Here is a 24,549-nt window from a genome sequence, read left to right on the forward strand (position 1 = left end):
GGGCGGCTCTGCGGTGCGGCGGGTGCCGGGATCCGGCTCCTTCCCGTGCCCGGCGGGTACCGGGATCCGGCTCCTTCCCGTGCCCGGTGAGCCCGGGATCCGGCACCTTCCCGTGCCCGGCGGGTACCGGGATCCGGCTCCTTCCCGTGCCCGGCGGGTACCGGAATCCGGCTCCTTCCCGTGCCCGGCGGGTACCGGAATCCGGCTCCTTCCCGTGCCCGGCGGGTACCGGGATCCGGCTCTTTCCCCTTCCCGGCGGGTACCCGGATCCGGCCCCGCTCGCCCACCCGGCAGCGTCACCCGCGCCCCAAACGGGGCCCTCGGGACACGACCCCCGTTCGAGTCAGCCCCCCAAATCCCGAGGGTCCGGCCTGGTGACCCCCGGGATCCAGGAACCCCGCACTGGAGCTCCCACGCCGGAGGACCCCAGGCTGGAGGGTCCCACACCTGTGGACAGGGACACCCCGGGGTCCTGCAGCCCCTGCACCCAAACCCCCCAGAACCCACCCGGGTGGCACCGCGTGTCCCCAGGCAGAGCACAACCACACACCCGGCCAGTGGCACAGGGTGTCTGTGTCCCACTGGGTCCCCCAGTGACAACCCTGGTATGAGACCCCCCCTCCCAGTGACAGCCCCAGTGTGAGACCCCCCCCCATCTGTCCCCAAGGAGCACCGGGGGCATTGGTGCCACTCCCGTGGATGTGACAGTGACCCTGGGGTCGCCCCAGTGGCCACCCTAATGCTGAGCTCTCACCTGGCGTCCAGGTGAGGTTTGGTGGTCACAGAGCACACTGGAAGCCGCTGGCACTGGCTGTGGCACTGTCCTGGTGGTCCCTTGGCCATGGTCAGAGCCTATCCCGGGGCTGCAGAGAGACCCCTGTGCCCCCCCTTCCAGTCCCAGACAGAGCACCTGGAGCCCCGGAGCCATCAGAAGCTTTTATTTTAAATAACCTCAAAAAATAGAATTGCAGAGAGCAGAGCTGGGGAAGGGGAGCGGGGCGGGACCCCCTGCCCGGTCGGGGCTCGGGGGCGGCTGTCCCGGTGTCGGTCCCGCCACAGGACCCGGTTCCCTTTGGGATGAAGCGGCGGCAGCTCCCAGCGGTGTCTGTGGTGAAGCTCTGCCCGCACCGTGGATGCCCGGCTCTGTCACACCGGGGGGGATGGGGAGAGGCCACACAAAACCCAGCCGAGCCCCCCGAGCCCCCCACCACCACGGTCCGGCCCCAGCGGTCACACCACCCTTCCCCATCCGAATATCGAGTCCCAAAGCGCGCAGTTACCCAGAGCAAGCAGAAGCACAAGCTGCCCCCCATCCCCCCGAGCAGAGCTGAGCCCTTCCAGGCCCTTTTCCTTTTCCTGGCCGTTTGCCCAGCGTGCTCCCAGCTTCCCCCCGCACAGAGCTGCACTGGGGACCCCAGGGCTCAGCCCGCAGCAGGGCGGGCCCAGCCTCCCATCCCAGCGTGTCCTTAGGGAATGAACGCCATCCAGTCCGGAACTGGCTGGAAGGTTCTGGAAGCAGAGGGAGCCTCTCAGGGCCCCTCTTGTCCCAAGTCTGGCTCCAGTGGATGCAACTCCACTGTGCCCAGCTCCTCCTGGTCTGTGTGGCTGGAGCCCACACGGCAGATCCGGGCGCAGCGCTGGCGCCTCCAGCCCTTTGGTGTCTTCCCAAGCCAGGAACGTGCCGCGTCCCAGCCTGGCTCTGCCCTGCCCCACAGCCCCGGCTGGAGGCTCCTCCAAGTCCCAGTGCTGAATCTGGCTGGCAGTGTCACCTTGGCACCGAGCCCTCAGCTTTGTCCCTTTGGCTCGGTCCCCTCAGTTCCATCCCTTTGGCTCCGTCCTTTTGGCTCTGTCCCCTGGGCTCCATCTCCTCCAGGCTCGCCGTGGGTGACCCCATGAGCCGAGGGCGGGTCCTTGCTGGGGGTGTCTCACTGGGGGTTCCAGGCTGGGGGATCACAGGCGGCCGGGGCAGGGTGGGGGTCCTGGTGGGGGGGGGTCTCAGCGCAGGTCCCAGCGCGGGGGTCGCAGGCGGCCGGGGCTCCCGGGGCTCACAGGCAGCCGGGGCACGGCGCCGGTTTCTCCTCGCCGCACTCGCGCTCCGGCGCTCCCGGCGCTCTCTTCTCGTCGAAGGCGCGGGCGCAGCCGCCGGCCTTGGCCCAGAGCTGCCCGCGAGGGGGCTCGGGAGGGCGGGGGGCCAGGCAGGCGGCGCAGCAGCACGGCGGGGGCAGCCCCGGCGCGCGGGGGCTCGGGCCGCCCCCGGGGCACTTACAGGGGGGCACGGGGGCCGGGGCGGCGCCGGGGCCGGGCGGGGGCTCGTCCTGCATCAGCTGCAGGAGGATGTCGGCGGCGCCCGAGGGGCTGTCGGGGCGCGCCCCGCGGGAGCAGGGCGGCAGCAGCAGCGCGGGGGGCTCGGGGCCCTTGGCCAGGGGGTCGCCGGCGGCGCAGGGCGCGGCCAGGCCGGCGCCGTGGGTGCGGCGGTGCCGCAGCAGGTGAGCCTTCTGGCTGAAGCCCTTGCCGCAGTCGGCGCAGCGGAACGGCCGCTCCCCGGTGTGCGTCCGCAGGTGCACGGCCAGGTTCACCTTCTGCCGGAAGCGCTTCCCGCACTCGGCGCAGGCGTGGGGCCGCTCGGCGGCGCAGCCGTGGGGACACTCGGAGCACGCGTGGGGACACTCGGCGCAGCCGTGGGGCTGCTCGGGGCAGCCGTGGGGCCGCTCGGCGCAGGGGTGGGGCCGCTCGCAGGGGTGGGGATGCTCGGCACAGGTGCGAGGATGCTCGGCGCAGCCGCGGGGACACTCGGCGCAGGCGTGGGGCTGCTCGCACGCGTGGGGCCGCTTGGGGCAGGCGTGGGGCTGCTCGCAGGGGTGGGGACACTCAGCACAGGGGTGCGGCCGCTCGGGGCAGGGCTGTGGCTGCGGCTGCCCGCAGGCATGGGGCCGCTCACAGGCGTGAGGATGCTCAGCACAGGCGTGGGGATGCTCCGTACAGGTGTGAGGATGCTCCGTACACGCATGGGGATGCTCCGCACAGGCGTGGGGGTGCTCGGCACAGGTGCGGCGCTGCTCGGTGCAGGTGTGGAGCCGCTCGGCGCAGCCGTGGGGACGCTCGGCACAAGCGTGGGGACACTTGGCGCAGGCGTGCAGCTGCTCGGCGCAGGTGTGCGGCCGCTCGGCGCCGCCGTGGCCCGGCCGGAGCCCCCCGTGCTCCGCGCAGGCCTCCCCGCAGAGCCCGCAGGGGAAGGGGCTCCCGGCGGGGTCCAGGGCGCCGGGGGCCGCGCCGGGGGTCCCGGTGTGCACGCGCTGGTGCACCCGCAGGGACAGTTTGCTCTTGAAGCGCTTGGGGCACTCGAGGCAGGTGAAGGGCTGGCGGCCCAGGTGCGTCTTCTGGTGTGCCAGCAGGTTGGGCTTCTGGGCGAAGCGCTTCCCGCACTGGGCGCAGGCGAAGGGGCGCTCGCCCGTGTGCACCCGGTAGTGCGTCACCAGGTTGCCCTTCTGGTTGAAGCGGCGGCCGCAGACGCCACAGGTGAAGGGCCGCTCACCTGTGTGGATGCGCTGGTGGGTGGCCAGGTTGGTTTTGAGGCTGAAGCGCTTGCCGCAGGTGTCGCAGCGGAAGGGGCCGCGCCCGCCGGTGCCGTGCCCCCCGTGCCCCCCGTGCCGCGGCGCCCGCTCGCACTGCGCCAGGCCCCGCCCGCACTCGGGGCACGGCCAGGGCCGGCCCTCGCCCGCCCGCGGCCCCGGGGGGGACCCGGGGGGCTGCTCGGCGCCCGGCTCCGCGGGGGGGGCGCCGGGGCACGGCTTGTGCCCCGCGTGGCTCTTCTGGTGGGCGACGAGGGCGAGCCAGAGCCCGAAGCTGTTGCCGCACTGATTGCAGATGAAGGGCTTTTCTGGGGAGAGCACGGCCTCGCCCGGGCCCGGCTGCCCCCCCAGGGGCCCCAGGAGGGGCGGGCCGGGCGCGAAGGGCACGGCGGGCGCCTCGGGGGGCCGCAGCAGGGGCACCTTGGGGCAGAAGCCGTCGCCGCAGTGGGCGCAGGGGAAGGAGGGCTCGGCCGGGGGCGGGGGCGGGAAGCCCTTGTCGGGGCACGGGAAGAGCTCGGCGGCGCCCTCGGGGAGCTTGGGGGCGGGCGGGAGCGGGGCGAAGGGCGCGGGGTCCTGCGGGGCGGGCGCGGGGGGCAGCAGGGCGGGCGCGGCCCCGAAGGGCGCGGCCGGGGCCGGGCCGCGCGCGGGGCAGCGGCGCTGGCGGGGGATGTGCGTCTTCTGGTGGGCCTTGAGGGACACCTTGTCCTTGAAGCACTTGTGGCACTGGGCGCAGGGGAAGGGGCGCAGGTCGGTGTGGGTGCTCTGGTGCGTGACCAGGTTGGTTTTCTGGGTGAAGCGCTTGCCGCACTGGGCGCAGGCGAAGGGCCGCTCACCTGTGTGCACCCGGTAGTGCGTCACCAGGTTGGTTTTCTGGTTGAAGCTGCGGCCGCACAGGAAGCAGGAGAAGGGCCGCTCGCCCGTGTGGATGCGCCGGTGCGTGATCAGGTTGGGCTTCTGCCGGAAGCTCTTGCCGCACTCGGGGCACACGAAGGGCGCGTCCTCGGGGCAGCCCCGCGCCGGCGCCCGCGCCCGCGCCTTGCCCTCCTCGGGGTGGGCGCCGTGGATGCGCTGGTGCGCCAGCAGGTTGGCCTTCTGCGAGAAGCTCTTGCCGCACTGGGCGCAGGGGAAGGGCCGCTCGCCCGTGTGCACGCGCCGGTGCGTCAGCAGGTTGGGCCGCTGGCTGAAGCTCTTGCCGCAGTCCCCGCAGCGGAACGGCTTCTCCCCGGTGTGGATGCGCTCGTGCGTCACCAGGCTCTGCTTCTGCCGGAAGCCCTTCCCGCACTGGGCGCAGCGGAAGGGGCCGGGGACGCCCCCCTGGGCCCCCCAGCAGCCGGCGCGGGGGGCAGGGGGGTCCCGGGGGGGCTCAGGGCCGCGCTGCCCGCCGGGGAACCAGCGGCCGGAGCTGCCGCCCGCGGCGGCCGGGAACAGCTCCAGGGAGCCGGCGCCAATCCCGGGCTTCTCCTCGGGCTCCACCTTGCTCACCCGCCCGGGCTCCACTGCACCGGAGAGAGCCCGGGGTCAGCCCGGCTCCCGGAGAACTCCAGGCTGTCCCGAGTGGGGAGGACCCAGGCCCAGCCCCCCTGAACCATGGGGGCCCTCACTGCTGAACCACGGGGACGTTGGACACCCCAAAGGGCCTCAACTCTCTAAGCCTCTCCTGATGTGTGACAGCCCAAAGGGCCCCCAAATCCCCAGTTTGTGACACACAGGTCCAAAATTGTCCAAACTGGCTCAGAATGGCAAAAAGTGGTCTAAAATGGCCAAAACTGGCTCTCAAAACTAGCCCACAATGGCCACGAAGTGGCTCAGAATTACCACATATTGGTCATGACTGGCTGTGAACTGGCCTAGGACAGCGCCAAAATGGCTGAAAACTGGCCCAAAATGGCTGAAAAAGGTCTTTGCACTGGCTCAGAAAAACCTCTAACTGGCCCCAAAAAGTTCTAAACTGGCCCAGAATGCCCCCAAAGAATCCCATCTCACCTTTTCCCCTGAGCCCCCCAGTCCCACTGCTCCCCCAGATCCGGACTCCCCCAGATCCGGACTCACCGGCGCAGGGGCTGCCCAGGGCCTTGGAGTCCTCCGGGCCCGTCCGCGCAGCTCCGAACGGCTCCTCCGGCGGCTTCATCCCGAACAAACCCCCCGGCTTAAAGAACCGGTACCCTGGGGGGACACGGGGCAGTGCCATCGGGACCCCCGGCGCAGCTGGGACCGGGCTGATCCCGGGAGAGCCGGGCTGATCCCGGGAGAACCGGGCTGATCCCGGGAGAACTGGGCTGATCCCGGGAGAGCCGGGCTCTGGCACAGGGGATGGAGCCGCTCCTTGGGAACCGGCTCCAGGTGGGCTGGGACGGAGCCATCCTGGGCTGGGACCTGGGACGGAGCCATCCTGGGCTCTGGGCTTTCCCTGCAGCCTCTCCCAGCCCCGGGAATCCCCAGAACGCTTTCATCATCCCAGTTCAAAGTCCCCACAAAAATGCACAGAGCTCTGTGAGGAAAATCCCACCCCAGCCCCTATCCCAGGTGTCCCACCCTCCCCTCACCTGTGCAGGGATCTGAGGGGATCTCGGCGCCCACAGCATCCAGCTGGGATCCGGCCCGTGGCGCCGGGCTCAGCCGCGAATACGGGAGCAGATCCAGGGCGTGGGCGGGCTGGGGAGGGGGCAACGGCTCAGAGGCGTTTTGGGGTCATTTTGGGGTGTTTGGGGACCTTTCCCTGCGTTTGGCCACAGCCCAAGGACAGGGATTGTGCCCCTATTCCTGCATCCCAAATATGAGGGTCTCACTCCAGGATGGAGCCCCCATCCCTGCTCCCCAAACCAGACCCCTGCTCCCCCAAATCACATCCCCATGCCTCCAAACCAGACCCCTGCTCCCCCAAATTACATCCCCATGCCCCCAAACCAGACCCCTGCTCCCTCAAATTATATCCCCACTCCCCTAAAACAAATCCTCGCTACCCAAACCAAACCCCTGCTCCCCCAAATCACATCCCCACCCTCCCAAACCAAATCCCTGCTCCCCCAAATTACATCTCTACCCCACAAACCAAATCCCTGCCACTCCAGCATATCCCTACACCCCAAACAAGATCCTTGTTCCCCCAAAAGAGATGCTCAGCCCTGCTCCTCCAGACCAGATTCCCGACCCCCCAACCCGACCCTGTCCCCCCCGTCCCCACTGCCCACCCCCCAAACCAGCTCCTTTTCCAGCCGGGACACGCACCGAGGGAGGAACCTGTCCCGAGGAGCCAGTCCCGCTTCTCCGGGCACACTGAACCCCTCCGGTCCCCCGGTCCCTCCCGGTCCCCTCTCGTGTGCCCAAGCCCCCGTAGCTCCGTAGGGAGGGGGTGCGGCCCCCAACGCGCCGATTTCCCGGATAAACTCCCGGGGGTCCCAGGGGTTGGGGAAAAACCCCTCGGAAAAGCCCCGGGGATCCCCCCGGAACGCCCCCAAGGCCGCGGGGGGAGCGGGAGCGGGGACCCCCCGGGAGCTCCCCCGAACCCCCGCGTACCTGGGGCGCTCCCCCCGCCGACATCGCTGCCCCTTCCCGCGCCCTGCGGCCGCTCCGGCTCCTCGGGGCTCCTTCCCGCGGCTCCGCGGCCCTTCCCGGCCTCCTTCCGCCACCGAGTCCCTCAAATGGCCGCGGCGGGTCCTGCGAGAGCGGGAGAGCCGCGCTGAGAGCGGGGATGGGGCGGGGATGGGCGGGAGGGGCGGCGGGACCGGGCCCGAGCAGCGCGGCGGTCCCGGAGCGGCTCCGGCGGCCTCGGCCCCCCCGTCCTCCTCCTCCTCCTCCTCCTCCTCCCCCCGGAATTTGGGGTGCGGAAGGCGCCGAGCGGGGCCGGATCCGGCTGTGAACGGCGAGAGCCGGGAGCGCTGGGAGTTGTAGTTCGGGCTGGGATGGGATGGATCGGATGGGACGGGAGAATGGGGTGCGATCGGATGGGATGGGAGCGAGTGGGAGCGGCAGCAGGGAATGGCCCCGGCACAGCGTCGGCTTGTCCGGCCGGGAACGGCCCCGGGAGCGGGAATAGCCCCGAGAGCGGGAATAGCCCCGGGAGAGCCGGGAATAGCCCCGGGAGAGCCGGGAATAGCCCCGGGAGAGCCGGGAATAGCCCCGGGAGAGCCGGGAATAGCCCCGGGAGAACCGGGAATAGCCTCGGGAGCGGGAACGGCCCCGGGAGAGCCGGGAATAGCCCCGACAGCGGGAATAGCCCCGGGAGAGCCGGGAATAGCCCCGGGAGCGGGAATAGCCCCGGGAGAGCCGGGAATAGCCCCGGGAGAACCGGGAATAGCCCCGGGAGAGCCGGGAATAGCCCCGGGAGAGCCGGGAATAGCCCCGGGAGCGGGAACGGCCCCGGGAGAGCCGGGAATAGCCCCGACAGCGGGAATAGCCCCGAGAGAGCCGGGAATAGCCCCGGGAGAGCCGGGAACGGCCCCGGGAGAGCCGGGAATAGCCCCGGGAGAACCGGGAATAGCCCCGGGAGCCGAGAATAGCCCCGGGAGAACCGGGAATAGCCCCGGGAGAGCTGGGAATAGCCCCGAGAGAACCGGGAATAGCCCCGGGAGAGCCGGGAATAGCCCCGAGAGAACCGGGAATAGCCCCGGGAGAGCCGGGAATAGCCCCGGGAGAGCCGGGAATAGCCCCGGGAGAGCTGGGAATAGCCCCGGGAGAGCCGGGAATAGCCCCGAGAGAACCGGGAATAGCCCCGGGAGAGCCGGGAATAGCCCCGGGAGAGCCGGGAATAGCCCCGAGAGCGGGAATAGCCCCGGGAGAGCCGGGAATAGCCCCGAGAGAACCGGGAATAGCCCCGGGAGCCGAGAATAGCCCCGGGAGAGCCGGGAATAGCCCCGGGAGCGGGAATAGCCCCGGGAGAGCCGGGAATAGCCCCGGGAGCCGGGAATAGCCCCGGGAGAGCCGGGAATAGCCCCGGGAGAACCGGGAATAGCCCCGGGAGCCGAGAATAGCCCCGGGAGCCGGGAATAGCCCCGAGAGAACCGGGAATAGCCCCGAGAGCGGGATTAGCCCCGGGAGAGCCGGGAACGGCCCCGAGAGAACCGGGAATAGCCCCGGGAGCCGGGAATAGCCCCGGGAGAACCGGGAATAGCCCCGGCACAGCATCCTCCTGGCAGGAATGGCCCCGGGCGTTGGGAACAGCCCCGGCACAGCCTCGCCTTGGCAGTCAGGAATAACCCCTGGGCCTCGGGAGGAGCGGCGGCGTGGAATCACCGCATCAGCCGGGAACGGCCCCGGGAACAGCCCCGGGCACACCGGGCCGCGCTCCCCCGGGCCCGGCGGCTCCCGCGGCAGCTCCCGGCGATCCCGGCTCCCTCCGGTGCCGGCCGCGCCTCGGGGGGCTCGCGTGAGCCCCGCGCGCCCCGGCACCGGCTCCCTCCCGCGGGACCCCCGGACCCGCCGCTGCCACGGGCGTCACCCCCCTCGAGACTCCGGCAGCTCCAAGCACACCCTGGGAGCCCCGAGCCCCCCCAGACTCACCCTGAGCCCCCAGAGACCCCGGACCGTGCCCCCTCCCCTCCCGGGCCACGTGACCGCGACCCCCGGGACCCTCCCCGGGAAACTCACGGGCGGCCGCTGCCCCGCCGCGCGGTGACGTCACGCGCGCGGTACGTCAGCGCGCCGCTGACGTCATGGTGTCAGCCACGGCCGCGTCCGGCCGCGCCCCGTTCCGGGTCGGGGGGCGGGACCGGGGGCAGCGCCCCCTAGCGGCGCCATGGGACAGCGGATGGGAGGGGCCGAGCGACCCCGCCCCCCCAGTGTCCCCCGGTGTCCCCAGCGTCCCCCAGTACAGCCCCAGTGTCCCGAGTGCCCCCCACTATCCCTTAGTGTCCCCCAGTACAGCCCCAGTGTCCCGAGTGTCCCCCGGTGTCCCCAGTGTCCCCCAGTACAGCCCCAGTGTCCCAAGTGCCCCCCCACTATCCCTTAGTGTCCCCCAGTACAGCCCCAGTGTCCCGAGTGCCCCCCACTATCCCTTAGTGTCCCCCAGTACAGCCCCAGTGTCCCAAGTGCCCCCCCACTATCCCTTAGTGTCCTCCAGTGCAGCTCCAGTGTCCCCAGCATCCGCCCGTGTCCCCCAGTACAGCCCCAGTGTCTCCAGTGCCTCCCAGTAAGCTCCAGAGCCCCACAGCGTCCCCCACTGTCCCCCAGCACAGCCCCGGTGTCCCCCGGTGCCCCCCCGTGCCAGCCGCACCCCCTGGTGCTCCTCGGTGCCCCCCCCACCTCCGGATATCGCCCCCACCCCATGCCCCGGCCGTCAGCACCTCCCTCTCCCCCCAGTCCTGCTGCCGGGAGGGGACACCCGGACAAGGACGGCCGGGAAGAGCGGGAGGCAGTTCCCAGGGTCTGGAGCACATTCCCGGGGAGCAGGAGCTGTTCCCGGGGCTGCAGGGTGTTCCCAGAGGACTGAAGCCCATTCCCGGGGATCAGGAGCCCTTCCCGGGGATCAGGAGCCGTTCCCGGGGATCAGGAGCCGTTCCCGGGAAGCAGGAGCCATTCCCGGGGGCAGGAGCCGTTCCCGGGGATCAGGAGCCGTTCCCGGGGCTGCAGGGTGTTCCCAGAGGACTGAAGCCCATTCCCGGGAGGCAGGAGCCGTTCCCGGGGATCAGGAGCCCTTCCCGGGGATCAGGAGCCGTTCCCGGGGATCAGGAGCCGTTCCCGGGGGCAGGAGCCCTTCCCGGGGATCAGGAGCCGTTCCCGGGGCTGCAGGGTGTTCCCAGAGGACTGAAGCCCATTCCCGGGGATCAGGAGCCCTTCCCGGGGATCAGGAGCCGTTCCCGGGGATCAGGAGCCGTTCCCGGGGATCAGGAGCCCTTCCCGGGGATCAGGAGCCGTTCCCGGAGCCGCAGGGCGCTCCCAGGGCAGGATGGCATTCCCAGCAGCCCATGACGCCGTTCCCGGGATCTATCCCATCCCATTGATCCCATCCCACCCCGTTATCCCATTCCATTATCCCACCCCGTTATCCCACCCCGTTATCCCATCCTATCCCACCCCGTTATCCCACCGATCCCACCGCGGCCCCTCCTCCCGCGCCCCGCGGCGGGGGTGGGGGTGACCCGCGGGGCCGTCCCGGGGGCGGATTTGGGGGCAGATCCCAGGAAATGGGCTCGTGCCGGCCCGCCGCCAGCGGCCCGCGGCTCGGTGCGATCGGCGAGGCCGCGGCGGGCGGGATGGCGCTGCCGGTGCGGCGGTGGCTGCCGCTGGCGCTGGCCCTGGCGCTGGCCCTGGCGGCGGCCGCGGGGCAGTCCCCGCTGCAGCGGCGCGTGGTGCGAGACGTGCTCGAGTATTTCCACGGGCGCAGCAACGTGCACTTCCTCTTCAAGGAGCGGGAGCTGGACGGGGTCATCGAGCGGGTCCGTAACGGCGCTGCGCACCGGCAGCCGCACCGGGAGCGGGGAGGGCGCGGGAACGGGAACGGGAACGGGGAGGGGGCGCGGGGGGAACGGGGAGGGGATGGAGCGGCCGGGGGAGAACAGCGGTGAAAGGGTCATCGAGGGGTGGGCAGGGATTGGGATCGGGGATTGGGGGCTCAGGGTGGCCACGAGAGCAGGGAGGGGGTCAGCGAGGAACTGAGCGAGGATTGCGGTTGGGATCAGGGATTGGGGGCTCAGGATGTCCACAAGACCAGGGAGGTGGACAGTGAGGGGGAGAGCAGGGATTTGGATCGGGGATTGGGGGTCCAGGGTGGGGGTCCTGGAGGGGGCATGGGTGAACGGGGTCATCGGGCATGGGGGCAACAGGATTCGGGGTTGGGATTCGGGGTTCAGGGTCTGGTATGACCATGGGCAGGGGATTGGGGTGTCCTGGAGGGACAGAGAGAGGGTTGGGGAGGGGATTGGGGTGTCCTGGATGGACAGAGAGAGGGTTGGGGAGGGTGTTGGGGTGTCCTGGAGGGACAGAGAGAGGGTTGGGGAGGGTGTTGGGGTGTCCTGGATGGAATAGGAGATGAACAGGATTGTCCAGCAGGTGAGTTTGGGATTTGGGATTTGGGTATCAGGATCCGGGATGGCCACAGGAATGGGGAGGGGGTCGGGTGTCCCACAGGGAGGGGGTGGGCACAGGGTGCCCCGGGGTGCCCAGGACCGGCCCTGCTGGCCGGGCTGAGCTCGGTTATTCATTAACAGATCCAAACTGATCCCGTTGCCCCCGGAGCCGGGGCCATCCCGGGGTGCCCCTGCACACTGTCCCATGTCTGGGGAGGGCCGGGACTCCAGGGACCCCCACCCTGGGCCACGTGCCCACCTTGGGGCCACCCTGGGGTCATTCCTGGGATGGGTTTACCTGAGGGTTTCCAGCATTCAGGATCCCTCCTAGGGTTCAGGGTCCTGCCTGAGATTTGCGGTTCCTGTGGGAGCTTTGGGGTCCCTCTCAGGGGTTGGCATCTGTGGGGTTCAGGATCTCCCCCAGCATTTGGGGTCCCTGTGGGGTGGTTGGGTCACTCCTGGGGTTTGGGGTCTCGCTGGGGGGCTGCATTCCCTGGGGGTCTGTGGGGTCTGGGAGTCCCTCCAGAGATCAGGATCCCTCTGGGGAGCCCTGCCGTGCCCTGCCGTGCCCTGCCATGCCCTGCCATGCCCTGCCACTCCTGTTCCCCCAGGAGGACCCTTCGGGGACCTTTGTGCAGCTCCGCCTGGGCCTGGCACAGACCACATGTCGGAAGCGAGCACCGCAGCGGCACTGCCGGGTGCTGGAGAGCCGGGTGAGGCATCTGGGGACATGTCCTGGGCTGTCCCTCCTCCCTGGGGGCACCTGGGGCTGTCCTTTTACCCCTGGGGCACACGGCGTGTCCCTCCTCCCTGGGGACGTGTCTTGGGACTGTCCTTCCTCCCCTGGGGCACCTGGGGTGTCCCTTTTCCCCGGGGCCCATCCCTGGGTGTCCCCTCTCCCTTGTCCCCATCCCAGGACTCCCCCAGCCCCCCTGTCCCCCCACCCGGATGCTGTGGGTGGCTCAGAGGGGACGGTGTGGGTGCCCGAGGGTCCCCAGGGTCCCAGGAGTGACATGCCCGGGTGTCCCCAGCGCAAGCCGACCTGCCTGGCCTGCTACAAGTTCGACACCGGTGACGTGCCCAAGGTGCTGGACAAGTACCACAACTGCGGCCCCAGCCACCACCTGGCGGCCAAGGTGAGGTGTCCCCGGCGCCCCCCGGTGCCCCCCGGCGTGTGCCCGGCCGGTGCCAGCCCCTGTGTGCCCGCAGGAGATCCGGCAGCGCGACGAGGCCGAGTGCCGGGCGGTGGAGGAGGCGGGCAGAGGGGGGGACACGCCGTACCTGCCCGGGATGTTCGCCTTCTCCCGGGGGCTGCCGGCCTAGGTGGGTACGGGGACAGGGGGCAGGGGGCGCAGGGAGCCCGTCACAGCCCCTCCGTGTCCCCTGGGTGGGTATGGACACTCTGGAACAGGGGACACTGACCCCACCACAGCCCCTCCGTGTCCCCTGGGTGGGTACGGGGACAGGGGGCAGGGGGCGCAGGGAGCCCACCACAGCCCCTCCGTGTCCCCTGGGTGGGTATGAACACTGGAACAGGGGACACTGACCCCACCACAGCCCCTCCGTGTCCCTTTCCAGGCCCCACGGCACCGATGGACGCTGCCACCGCCTGCCCCGCTTGTCACCCCCCGGCCCCCTCTGACCAAGGAGGGTCCTGGATGTGTCCCCCCCTCCTGCCTGTCCCCTCTTGTCCCCAATAAACCCAGCGCTGGCTCCGCTCTCATGGCTCTTATTTCACCTGGCACCCCCCAGTGTCCCCAGAGATGAGATGGGGACACGGTGGGTGGGCAGTGGGCACTGGGCTCCGTGTCACCACTGCCTGTGTCACCCCTTGTCCCCAGGGCTGAAAGACAGGGACACAATGGGTGAGAGACCCCTGAGGCGGCAGGACAGAGGGACACTGGAGGGTGGGACATGTTTAATGCACAGTGCCACCACGTGCCCTGTCCCCAACATGTGCCCCAGCCGAGGCTGGGCTCCCCACGGCTGCTCTGGTGCTCCCTGGGGATCCTCTGCTGGGCTGGGGTGGCTCTGGGGGTGCCCCAGCTCCAGTGTGGGGGTCCCAGGGCTCACAGGAGGAGGGAGACAGGCTTGTGGTGGCTCTGGGGGTCTCAGGGTGACACTGTGGGCTCTGGGGGCTTTCCTGGATCCATTTCTGGGCTCCCACAGATAAGGAAACGCAGCTGGGCAGGGGTGGCACTGAGGGGCTCCCAGCCCTGGCTTTGGGGTCTCACATGGGAGGATGAGGGATCTGGACTGGTGCTGGCTCTGGGGGTGTCCCAGCCCTGGTTTCGGGGTGCCACAGCTCAGGCTGTGGTGGCTCTGGGGGTTCTTTCTCCTGGTCCCATTTTCGGGGTCCTGTGGCTCAGACAATGGTGGCTTTGGGCTGTGGTAGCTCTGGGGATTCTCCTGGCCCTGGTTTTGGGGTCCTGTGGCTCGATGATGGTTGCTTTGGGCTCTGGTGGCTTTGGGGGTTCTCCGTTCCCATCTTTGGGGTCCTGTGGCTCAGATGATGGTGACTCTCTGGGGGTTCTCCTGGCCCCATTTTTGGGGTCCTGTGGCTCGAATGATGGTGGCTTTGGGCTGTGGTGGCTCTGGAGGTTCTCCATTCCCATCTTTGGGGATTTTCCATTCCTATTTTGGGGGCTTTCCATTCCAATCTTTGAGGATCCTCCATTCCAATCTTTAGGGGTTCTCCATTCCCATCTTTGGGGGCTTTCCATTCCCATCTTTGGGGGTTCTCCATTCCAATATTTGGGGTTGTGTGGCTCAGATGATGATGGCTTTGGCCTGTGGTGGCTCTGGGGGTTCTCCATTCCCGTCTTTGGAGGTTCTCCATTGCCATCTTTGAGGTCCTGTGGCTCAGATGATGATAGCTTTGGGCTATGGTGTCTTTGGGGGTTCTCCATTCCCATCTTTGGGGGTTCTCCATTGCCATCTTTGGGGGTTCTCCATTCCCATCTTTGGGGGCTCTCCATTGCCATCTTTGGGGTTCTCCATTGCCATCTTTGGGGTCCTGTGGCTCAGATGATGGTGACTCTCTGGGGGTTCTCCTGGCCCTGTTTTTGGCTCCTGCGGCTCGGATGATGGTGGCTTTGGGCTGTGGCTGTTCTCCATTCCCACCTTTGCGTTCCCCAGCCCGGCCAAGGCCGCGTCCAGCCCGCGCGTCCCCGCGGCGCTCAGAACCCGAAGTCGCCGTGCTGGCGGCGGCCGAGGGCGCGCTGTGCCTGCGCGATGGAGTCGTCGGCGCGGCGGCCGAGCTCGCGGCACTCGCGCAGGGCCTGGCCCAGCTGCCGCGTGGCCTCCTCCAGCACGGCGCTGCGCCGCGCCGGCCGCGCCTCCCAGAACCCGGCGCGCACCCAGGGCTGCGGCGGCTCCGCGGGCGCCACGGCGGCGGCGGGCGCGCCCTCCCCGTCCAGCGCCGCGTCCAGCTCGCGGCACAGGCGGAAGAGCTCGCTGCCGCGGCCCGCCACGCGCTGCCCGTCGATGGCCTTGAGGCCGGGCAGCATGGCGGCCAGCGCGGCGCGGTAGGCCGGCGCGGCGCACAGCGGGTTGGCCAGGCCGCCGCGCGGGTCCCGCAGGCGCAGGCTCTCCAGGTGCCGCAGGCCCTGCAGGCAGCGCAGCTGGCGCAGGCTGCGCAGGCGGTTGCCCGCCAGGTTGAGCTGGCGCAGGCTGCGGCAGCCCCGCAGCGGCTCCACGCTGGCCACGCGGTTGGCGGCCAGGTTGAGCACGGCCAGGGCGCGCAGCGCGGCCAGCGGCGCCAGCCCCGCGATGGCGTTGCCCGACAGGTCCAGCCACTCGAGGTTGGAGCAGTCGGCCAGGCAGCCCAGGTGCGCGATGCCGCGGCCCCGCAGCCGCAGCAGCAGGATGGACTCCAGCGAGAACTCGCCCGTCGTGGCCTTGAGCAGCGCCGGCGTCACCCGCACCCCGGAGCCTTCGTCCTCCTCCTCTTCCTCCTCCTCCTCCTCCTCCTCTGAGGGCTCCGACACCTCCGGCTCCTCTGGTGCCTCCTCCCCGCGCCCCTCCATCCCTGCGGGGAGGTCCTGGAGGGACAGCGGGGCTGGGGTGGCACTGGGGACCACCGGGGTGGCCTTGGGGTGCCCTGGGGTGTGGGGACACGTGTAGTGTGCAAGTGGGGCGTGACTGGGGGTGTCACCTGTTCCTCCCCACGCCCCTCCATCCCCATGAGGGGTCCCGAGCAGGGAAAGGGGCTGAGGGTGGCACTGGGGAATGGCTCTGGAAGGACACGCTGGCTATGGGGTATCCTGGGGTGTGGGGACACGTGTGGGACACATCTGGGCAGGCACTGGGGTGCAGAGACATCTGTGGGAAACATGTGGAGGTGTCTTGGGGGGCTGGGGACACCGGTAGGACCCAAAGGCCATCAGTGTGGTCGGGGGACACGCGGGGGTCATTACTGGGCTGAACCTGGGGCACAGGGACAGCCCCAGAGCCCACGGGGAGCCCCCACACCCCAACCGGCCCTCACCCCCACACCCCCCAGACCCACCGTGTTCCATCCCCCGGTGCCCCCAGACCTCCCCATTCCCCCCGTCGGTGCCCCCGTTACACCCCAGCGCTCCCGGATCCAGCCCCGTCCCCACAGATCCCCCCCCGTTCCCTCCCCGCTGCTCCCAGACCCTTTTGTGGTGCCCCCGTGAACCCCCCCGAGGCCCTCCATTCCACCCGCCCCTCTCCGCCCCCCAGGTCCCCCAAAATTCCCCAAATTGCCCAAATTCCCCCCAAATCCCCGCTACCCCCCCGTGCCGCCCCCCCCCGCTCTCACCGCACGGCGGCTCCCGGCGGCCCCGAGGCCCCGCCCCCCGTTGCCATGGGGATCAGACCCCGCCCCCGTTACCTTAGGGACGAGACTCCTCCCACCACGAGGCCACACCCCCGTCTCGCCCCTTGTTTGGCCACGCCTCCTTCGGGGCCCCGCCCCACGCTGCCCCCGGCCCGTCCGCGGGGCCCGAGATCCCGAGATTTCCATAAAAACGGGGCTTTATTGGCACTGCGGGACACCCCCGCCGCCCCCTGCCCACGGGGGGAACACCCCTCCCGGAGATTTCCATAAAAACGGCTTTATTGGCACTGCGGGACACCCCCGCCGCCCCCTGCGCATGGGGAGGCATCCCTCCCGTGCCCGCCCTGGGGTCCCCCCGCGTCCCTCACCGGGGGCTTTCCAGCGCCACCGGCCACATCGCTCAGGGGCTGCTCCTGCACCGCTGCCGCTGGCAGAATGGGCCGGGATCCTCTGGGATGCTGTGGGATCCCCCTGCCGGGGCCCCCGGCACATCCCGGCGCTCAGGACGTGGCACCGGCGCAGGTGAGGGGTGAGGGGCTGAGGGGTGACCAGCGGCACTGCTGCAGGCACTGGCAGAGCTCGGAGCAGAGTGCCAAGGATGCAGCACTGGCAGCCGCTGGGAAACCCAGCCCTTCCCAGTGCTCAGGATGTGCCACTGGGGAACCTGGCACACCCCAGTGCTCAGGATGTGCCACTGGCTGCCCCTGGGGGCCCTAGCACATCCCCGGCAGCCATCAGGGTCCATGGCACCTCCCAGCACCTCCTGACACCGCAGTGCCAGGGATTCACCATCGGCATCCACTGGAGCCCCTGACACCTGCGGGCATTCAGGGGCACAGGGTGGGGGGCTCTGGCCAGCCCAGCTGGGACCCAGTGACACCGGTGCCAGTGACAGCGGTGGCCGTGGCCATCCCCGCACCGGTGGTGCCCGTCTCCGTCGCCATCCCCGTGTCCATCCCTGTGCCCGTCCCCATGCCCGTCCCCGTGCCCGTGCCCGTGCCGTGCGTGCGCTCGTGGCGCTCCAGGTGCGTTTTGCGGGTGAAGCCGCGGCCGCAGCGGGCGCAGTGGTGCGGCCGCAGCCCCGTGTGCACGGCCTGGTGCCGGCCCAGGTTGGTCTTGGAGCTGAAGCGGCGGCCGCAGCGGGTGCAGGCGTGGGGCCGCGTGCCCGAGTGCACCAGCAGGTGCCGCGCCAGGTGCGCCTTGCGCCCGAAGCCGCGCCCGCACTGGGGGCACGTGAAGGGGCGCTGGGCAGGGGGCACCTGCGGGGCGTCCTGGGGGTCCTGGGTGTGGCCCTGGCTGCTTTTGGCACCGGGCACCTGCGGCCGGTGCTGGTGGTCGTAGGCACCAGGAACCCGAGGCTGGTGCTCGTGGTCCTGAGCACCGGGTGCCTGCGGGGGCTGCAGGAGGGGCGGGGGGTCCTGGGCACAGCCACGGCTGCCGTTGGCACCGGGCACCTGTGGCAGGAGCTGGGGGTCCTGCACGAAGGGGAGCTCGGCCGTGGGCACCGGTGCGGGGTGCTGCGGGTCCTGGGCCCCGGGCTCCTGTGGGGGCTGCAGGGGGTGCTGGGGGTCCTGGGCACAGCCGAGGGCTTGGCTCTCCAGGTGCTGCCACAGGTGCGATGACGAGTTCTGCTTCCAGGGGATGCCCGTGCCACACTGGGGGCAAATGAGCAGATTCTCCTCGGCAGGGCCGTCCCCGTCCCCGTGCTCATCCAGGTGTCCGTTCCCAGCTCCCGGCACCGCTCCCGTGTGCAGCCCCAGGTGCGGCGCGGGGCTCTGCTTCCAGGCGAGGCTGATCTCACAGCCCGGGCAGGGCAGCGGCTTCTCCTCGGCAGGGCCGTGCCCATCCCCGTGCCCGTGCCCGTGGCCCGGGGCGGGGTCCCCGTGCAGGCGCAGGTGGCGCAGCAGGTGCTGGCGGTGGGCGAAGCGGCGGGCGCAGCGCGGGCAGGGGTGCGGCCGCTCCCCGGTGTGCGTGCGCAGGTGCCGGTCCAGGTGCGTTTTCTTGCGGAAGCGGCGGGCGCAGCGCGGGCAGGGGTAGGGCCGCTCGCCGGTGTGCGTGCGCAGGTGCGAGCGCAGGTGGATGCGCTGGCGGAAGCGGCGGCCGCAGTGCGGGCACGGGAAGGGCCGCTCGCCCGTGTGCACGCGCAGGTGCCGCGTCAGGTGCGCCTTCTTGCCGAAGGCCTTCCCGCACTGCGGGCAGCAGAAGGGCCGCGGGCCGGGCTGCGAGCGGCGCCCGCACCCGCCGGGGCCGGGGCTCATCCCCGCGCCCGTGCCCGTGCCCATCCCGAAGGCGATCCCGAGGCTGTCCAGGTGCGGCCCCGGCCCCCAGGCCGGCAGCACCCCGTAGCCCAGCTCCTCGGGGCACGGCTCCTCCGCCTTGCAGGCGCCGGCGATGCCCGGGGGCCCGGCGGGCTCGGGGGGGAAGGCGCCGGGCAGGGGCGGCGGCGCCAGCGGGGCCCCGGTTCCGGCTGCGGCCGCCCAGGCCTCGGCCTCATCGTCCTCCTCCTCCACCTTCACCTTCCGCACCAGCCACGGCCCTGCGGGGACACGGGAGGGGACGTGCCAACGCCAGCATATCCTGGCACAGCCACCGGGACACGGGAGCTGCCACCCAAGGACGTGGAGCTGCCACTGGCACCGGGCACGGTGACCACCGAGGCCAACGGCACTGGGGACGTGGTGACCGTCACTTCAAGGACCTGGCACAGTCCCTGGCCCTGGGGACATGGTGACCATGCCCCAGGGACCCAGCGCTGCCACCAGGCCCAGGACAGGGTGACAGTGACCGTGTGGCCCCAGCGCTCCCGGGACACGCCTGGCACTGCCGCTGTGACCGTCCCTCACCTGAGTCGTGCAGCTCCGCCTCCCCTGGATCATCCCTGTCATCCTCGGGGGGCACCTCCGACTTGGGGACCACCAGCCATTCTGGGGGGACAAAGAGCCACAGACAGGTCCCTCCCGGCTCAGGGGGGCCCCGAGCCCCCCGGGACCCCACCGAGACCCCCCCGAATCCCCCAGTGCCCACCTGAGCCAGTGCATCCCGGTGCTTCCATCTCCTCCGCCTCCGTCCTGGCCACGGGGGGACCTGCGGGAGGGGGGAGGGGGCACGCGGTGACACCCCCAGACCCGAGCTCGGGACCCCCTGCCCGCCGGGGGGGTCGGGATCCCCGGGACCCCCGGGCACGGTGGGGGCGGACACTCTCCTGTCCTGCCTGGTGGGTCCGGGGGTCTGGAGGGGTTCGGGGGCAATCCGGGGGGGTTCAGGGGGGCCAGGCAGGGTTCGCAGGGATCCGGGGGGCTCTCGGGGGATTCCGGGGGGCTCTGGGGTGTTCCAAGGGGTTCCCGTGGAGCGGCGTCCCCGTCCTGGTTCCCCAGGAGCTCACGGCCACCCCAGCCCCGTTCTCCGTCCGCCCTGGGCCCCCCCGTACCCCCACCCGAGCCCTTTCCGCACCCCCAGCCCCCTCTCGGTCGCCCCCCGAGCCGTTTTTGTTCCCCGCTGTCCCCTCCGTGTCCCCTTCCCGTCCCCACCCGCCCATCCTGCCCCTCCCCGCCGGCCCCCCGCCCTTCCTGCCGCTCCCGGTGCCGCTCCCGGTGCCGCTCCCGGTGCCGCTCCCGGTGCCGCTCCCGGTCACGATCCCGCTCCGCTCCCGCTCCCGCCGTACCCGCGGCCTCGGGGCTGCCCCGGCCCCACCGGCGCCGCCGCAGCCGCCGCCGCGCCCCGCCCCCCGCGGTGGCCGCCGGTCCCCCCGCCCCGCCGGGACCGCCCCCCCCCGTGCCCGCACCCCCCCGCTCCCCCCGTGCGTCCCCCCGGTGTCCCCGTGTGTCCGCACCCCTGTGCCGTACCGCGTGTGCCCCGTGGGGGGGACACGGACACGGACACGGACACGGACACGGACACGGCTGGGTCGGGGACAGCATGGGGGGGCATGGGGACACGGACAGGGACCCGGGGGGACACAGGGGGTACATGGACAGGGACACGGGGGGACACGGACACGGACATGGCTGGGCTGGGGGGGGCATGGGGGGCATGGGGACACGGACAGGGACACAGGGGGACACGGACATGGCTGGGCTGGGGACAGCATGGGGGTGGCATGGGGACACGGACAGGGACACGGGGGGGACACGGGGGACACGGACAGGGACACAGAGTGGACACGGACACGGACATGGCTGGGGACAGCATGGGGGGGGCATGGGGACACGGACAGGGACACAGGGGGGACACGGGTGAGACATGGACAGGGACACAGGGGGGACACAGGGGGTACATGGACAGGGACACAGGGGGGACACGGACAGGGACAGGAGCACCCCAGAGGCCTTGGGGACACTCAGGGAGACATGGGGAGAACAATGGGCAAGGACACGGGATAGAAACGGCGACACGAAGGGCATGGAGGGGACATGGAGGGCACGGGGGGGACACAGGGGGGACACGGAGGACACTGTGTGGGGGGACATGGGAGAACACAGGACCCGGCTGTGAGGGTACATGGGGCTGGGAGGACACAGGAGACATGAGGGGACACAGGACAGGGACATGGGGACACAGGTGGGGTACAGGGGAAAAGGACACGAGGGGACACGCGGCAGGGACGTGGGGACACGGGGGGCTGAGCGTGAGCAGGACCCGCTGTCCTGCCACATCCGTGTCCCTGTGCCCCGTGCCGGATCCCGGATGTCCCGTGCCATTGCCTTCTCTCAGGAAACGGGGAGATGTCACCCTGGTGTCACCATGGCCCCCCCCAGGCGCCAGCTGTGCCCAATCGGCGTCACCACAGCTGGTGGCACTTCTGGGGACTTTCCATAAATCCCGGAGCCACTGGGGCTGGTGAGCCAGAGCTGGGGCCGGTGAGTGGCGCTGGGGGGGGTGACATTGGGGTGGGTGACATTGGGGTGGGTGACATTGGGGTGACCCTGCTGGACCCCTGGCCGGGAGGACACCCAGGAATTGTGACCATGGGGACACCTGGATCCCACTTTTGCAGGGACACCGGATCGGCCATGGCCGCGGTGGCGGGGCCGGGGGTCACCGCAAGGGTGGCGGCCGTCGCTGTGCTGTGGGTGACAGCCGTGGGGGCGGCCACGGGGTGAGCAACGGGAACGGGAACGGGGATGGGGAATGGAGATGGGAATGGGGATGGGGATGGGGATGGGGAATGGGGAATGGGGAATGGGAATGGGAATGGGAATGGGAATGGGAATGGGAATGGGAATGGGGATGGGGATGGGGATGGGAATGGGAATGGGGATGGGAATGGGAATGGGGATGGGGAATGGGGATGGGGAATGGGGACGGGGATGGGGAATGGGGATGGGGAATGGGGACGGGGATGGGGAATGGGGATGGGGAATGGGAATGGGAATGGGAATGGGAATGGGGATGGGAATGGGAATGGGGATGGGGAATGGGGATGGGGAATGGGGACGGGGATGGGGATGGGGATGGGGAATGGGGATGGGGAATGGGAATGGGGAATGGGGAATGGGGAATGGGGATGGGGATGGGGATGGGGAATGGGGATAGGGAACAGGAAATGGGAATGGGAAATGGAGAATGGGAATGGGGAATGGGAACTGGGAACTGGGGATGGGGAACTGGGAATGGGTTTGGGAGCTGGGAAAGATAACCAGGAATTGGAGCTGCAGAATGGAGATCGGGGCCTGGTACTGGGAATGGGAGTTGGGAGCTGGGAATGGGAGGCAGGATCTGGGATGGGAACAGGGTGGGAGCTGGGGTGGGTTCCAGAAGGCAGGATGGATCCCTGGTGGGTGCCTGCGTGGAGGCTGGGAGCTGGGATGTGTGTCCGGAGTGGGATGGACGGGGAGGGCCAGATGGGAGCTGGGCGGGGGCTGGGATTGTGCTGGGCGCTGGTTGGTCCCGGGCGGGTCCCGGCGGGTCCCGGGCGGGTCCCGGGCGTGTCCCGGCGGATCCCGGGGGGATCCCGGGCGGGTCCCGGCGGATCCCGGGTGGATCCCGGGCGGATCCCGGCGGATCCCGCGGCTGCCCGCAGGCGCTGGTGCGAGCGGACGGTGCTGGTGACGGAGCAGGAGGAGGTGAGGCCGCGGCGCGAGGCCGCGGTGCCGTGTCCCAGTTTGTACCAGTACAGCCTGGCCGGGTGGCGCCTGGACCGGGACCGCACGCGCCGGGAGCGCGGGAGCCCCGACGGGGACACCGAGCCCGCCCTCTGCCACATCTACCGGTGAGCCGGGGGGGGTGGGGCACCGGGCGACACCGCGGGACGCTGCGTCACACCGGGCTGTCCCCGCAGCCCCCCGGAGGTGCGGCCGGTGGCGCGGAACCGCACGGAGCGCGGCTGCTGTCCCGGCTGGAGCGGCGCCCGCTGCACCGAGGGTCAGTGATGGGGGGGACACGGGGGTGGCACCCGGGGACATCCCTGCCGTGTCACTCCCGCTGGGAGCTGGGACTGGTGCTGGGATGGGAACTGGGAACCAGGATGGGAACTGGATGCTGAGATGGGAACTGGGAGCTGGAATTTGGGAACTGGGAGCTGGGACTGGTGCTAGGATGGGAACTGGGAGCTGGGATGGGATTTGGGATGGGAACTGGGACCAGGGACTGGTGTTGGGATGGGAACTGGGAGCCCGGATGGGAGTTGGGATGAGCGTCATTCCCACCGCATCATTCCCGCTGCGATTCCCTCTCTGTGCCATTCCCTCTGGGTGCTGGGAGGGGTGCTGGGGTCCATGCCATCCCCCGTGCCCCTCGGTGCCACCCACTGTCCCCACCCCGCAGGCCCCGGCTCCCTGGGCCGCTGTTTCAGCGCGTGGCAGTGCCAGGACGGTGCCAGCCACAACGGCAGCGCCATGAGCCGCGCCGAGTGCTGCCAGCAGCCCTGGGGACACAGCTGGCAGCGCGGGGACACCGGCGGGCCCTGCCTGCCCTGCACCCGCCTGCCCCTGGGCGGGGACGGGGGCTCCCCGCGCCACCGCAGCCCCCCGGCCGCGTGCCAGGCCTGGGCCGGCTCCCGATTCCGCACCTTCGACGGGCGGCACTTCGGCGTCACCGGGAACTGCCGGTACAGCCTGGCCAGCGCCACCGACGGCACCTGGGACGTCACCATCGGCCTGGGACAGCCACGGGTACAGAGGGCACGGGGAGGGCACTCAGAGTCACTGCCAGCCTGGAATGGGACTGGCATGGATGGTGAGGACAGGGATGGGGGACAGCCCCGGGGACGTCACCATCGGGCTGGGACACCCACGGGTACAGGGGACACTCAGAGTCACTGCCAGCGGGGAACAGGGCTGGGATGGATGGTGGGGACAGGGATGGGGGACAGCACCTGGGATATCACCATTGGCCTGGGACACACACAGGTACCAGGGGCACGGGGAGGGGGCACTCAGAGTCACTGCCAGCCTGGAATGGGGCTGGGAAGGATGGTGGGGACAGGGATGGGGGACAGAGCCTGGGATGTCACCATCAGACACACAGACACTGGAAAGGGGGACAGGATGGGTCACCTGGGTCACTGCTCCTGTCCCCAGAGGGGGAATGGGACTGGGAGCTGAGATGTGTGATGGGGGGGGGGACTGGGATGGGCACTGGGGTGAGAACTGGGGTGGGGACTGGGATGGGGACTGGCAGCAGGGATGGGAGCTGGAATGGGCTTTGGGGCTGGGAGCTGGAATGGGCTTTGGGGCTGGGATGGGCTTTGGGGCTGGGATGGGCTTTGGGGCTGGGATGGGCTTTGGGGCTGGGAGGGGCTTTGGGGCTGGGATGGGCTTTGGGGCTGGGATGGGATTTGGGGCTGGGATGGGCTTTGGGGCTGGGATGGGCTTTGGGGCTGGGATGGGATTTGGGGCTGGGATGGGCTTTGGGGCTGGGATGGGATTTGGCACTGGGATGGGATTTGGCACTGGGATGGGATTTGGCACTGGGATGAGTTTGGGACCTCGGATGGGGTTTGGGATGGCACAGCCATGGGTCCATCCCTGGTGGCCATGGCACACGTGAGTGTCCCATCCCCATCCCCACTGTCCCTGTCACACCTGAGTGTCCCAGTGCCACGCCCCTGCCACAGGAGCTGCACATGACCTTCGGGACAGACACGGTGGTGGCCCAGGGACGGAATGTGTCGGTGAACGGGGCAGCAGTGCCAGAGGGGCGCCCCTACCTGCACAAAGGTGAGGTCCCCAAGGTCCCC

General features: G+C 70.2%; 5 protein-coding genes across 5 annotated transcripts in view; 2 read left to right on the forward strand and 3 right to left on the reverse strand.

Annotated features, from left to right (window-relative positions):
- Positions 1–2,045: 2,045 nt before the first annotated feature.
- Positions 2,046–7,282, reverse strand: LOC131564880 (zinc finger protein 135-like). The gene is made up of 6 exons (XM_058815494.1): positions 7,083–7,282; positions 6,113–6,221; positions 5,619–5,732; positions 4,626–5,065; positions 4,232–4,568; positions 2,046–3,877 (listed from the first exon to the last, which is right to left on the reverse strand). The coding sequence occupies exons 1-6, from the start codon at positions 7,104–7,106 to the stop codon at positions 2,046–2,048; spliced, it is 2,856 nt and encodes a 951-aa protein (XP_058671477.1). The 5' UTR covers positions 7,107–7,282.
- Positions 7,283–10,700: 3,418 nt separating this feature from the next.
- On the forward strand, positions 10,701–13,288 carry RARRES2 (retinoic acid receptor responder 2). The gene is made up of 5 exons (XM_058809869.1): positions 10,701–10,939; positions 12,181–12,282; positions 12,601–12,705; positions 12,779–12,892; positions 13,148–13,288. Exons 1-4 carry the CDS (start codon positions 10,757–10,759, stop codon positions 12,890–12,892), a joined length of 504 nt encoding a protein of 167 aa, XP_058665852.1. The 5' UTR covers positions 10,701–10,756; the 3' UTR covers positions 13,148–13,288.
- A 271-nt stretch (positions 13,289–13,559) lies between these two features.
- LRRC61 (leucine rich repeat containing 61) lies at positions 13,560–16,402 on the reverse strand. Its single transcript, XM_058809857.1, is given in 3 exon segments — positions 13,560–15,612; positions 16,356–16,375; positions 16,378–16,402. Coding segments are annotated over 3 exon segments (909 nt in total). The 3' UTR covers positions 13,560–14,748.
- Positions 16,403–16,777: 375 nt separating this feature from the next.
- On the reverse strand, positions 16,778–19,425 carry ZNF467 (zinc finger protein 467). The gene is made up of 3 exons (XM_058809770.1): positions 19,398–19,425; positions 19,217–19,297; positions 16,778–18,909 (listed from the first exon to the last, which is right to left on the reverse strand). Exons 1-3 carry the CDS (start codon positions 19,423–19,425, stop codon positions 17,201–17,203), a joined length of 1,818 nt encoding a protein of 605 aa, XP_058665753.1. The 3' UTR covers positions 16,778–17,200.
- Positions 19,426–21,382: 1,957 nt separating this feature from the next.
- The window catches only part of LOC131565073 (SCO-spondin-like), a 35,326-nt gene continuing 32,159 nt past the window's right edge, over positions 21,383–24,549 (forward strand). Inside the window, 5 exon segments of the mRNA XM_058815746.1 lie at positions 21,383–21,468; positions 22,393–22,581; positions 22,651–22,733; positions 23,136–23,482; positions 24,427–24,529. Coding sequence (XP_058671729.1) covers positions 21,383–21,468; positions 22,393–22,581; positions 22,651–22,733; positions 23,136–23,482; positions 24,427–24,529 — 808 coding nt within the window.

The sequence above is a fragment of the Ammospiza caudacuta genome, chromosome 1, assembly GCF_027887145.1.
Source record: "Ammospiza caudacuta isolate bAmmCau1 chromosome 1, bAmmCau1.pri, whole genome shotgun sequence".
Classification (NCBI taxonomy): domain Eukaryota; kingdom Metazoa; phylum Chordata; class Aves; order Passeriformes; family Passerellidae; genus Ammospiza; species Ammospiza caudacuta.

Excerpts from the sequence above, each read along its gene's own strand:
- ZNF467 (XM_058809770.1), bottom strand. The coding sequence starts at position 19,425 with ATGGAAGCACCGGGATGCACTGGCTCAG. Across the intron at positions 19,298-19,397 it reads ACCGGGATGCACTGGCTCAG|AATGGCTGGTGGTCCCCAAG; the intron begins GTGGGCACTGGG and ends TTGTCCCCCCAG. Across the intron at positions 18,910-19,216 it reads GGCGGAGCTGCACGACTCAG|GGCCGTGGCTGGTGCGGAAG; the intron begins GTGAGGGACGGT and ends GTGTCCCCGCAG.
- LOC131564880 (XM_058815494.1), bottom strand. The coding sequence starts at position 7,106 with ATGTCGGCGGGGGGAGCGCCCCAG. Across the intron at positions 6,222-7,082 it reads CGGCGGGGGGAGCGCCCCAG|CCCGCCCACGCCCTGGATCT; the intron begins GTACGCGGGGGT and ends CCCCCTCCCCAG. Across the intron at positions 5,733-6,112 it reads CCCCTCAGATCCCTGCACAG|GGTACCGGTTCTTTAAGCCG; the intron begins GTGAGGGGAGGG and ends GTGTCCCCCCAG.
- RARRES2 (XM_058809869.1), top strand. The coding sequence starts at position 10,757 with ATGGCGCTGCCGGTGCGGCGGTGGCTGCCGCTGGCGCTGGCCCTGGCG. Across the intron at positions 12,283-12,600 it reads GCCGGGTGCTGGAGAGCCGG|CGCAAGCCGACCTGCCTGGC; the intron begins GTGAGGCATCTG and ends GGGTGTCCCCAG. Across the intron at positions 12,706-12,778 it reads GCCACCACCTGGCGGCCAAG|GAGATCCGGCAGCGCGACGA; the intron begins GTGAGGTGTCCC and ends GTGTGCCCGCAG.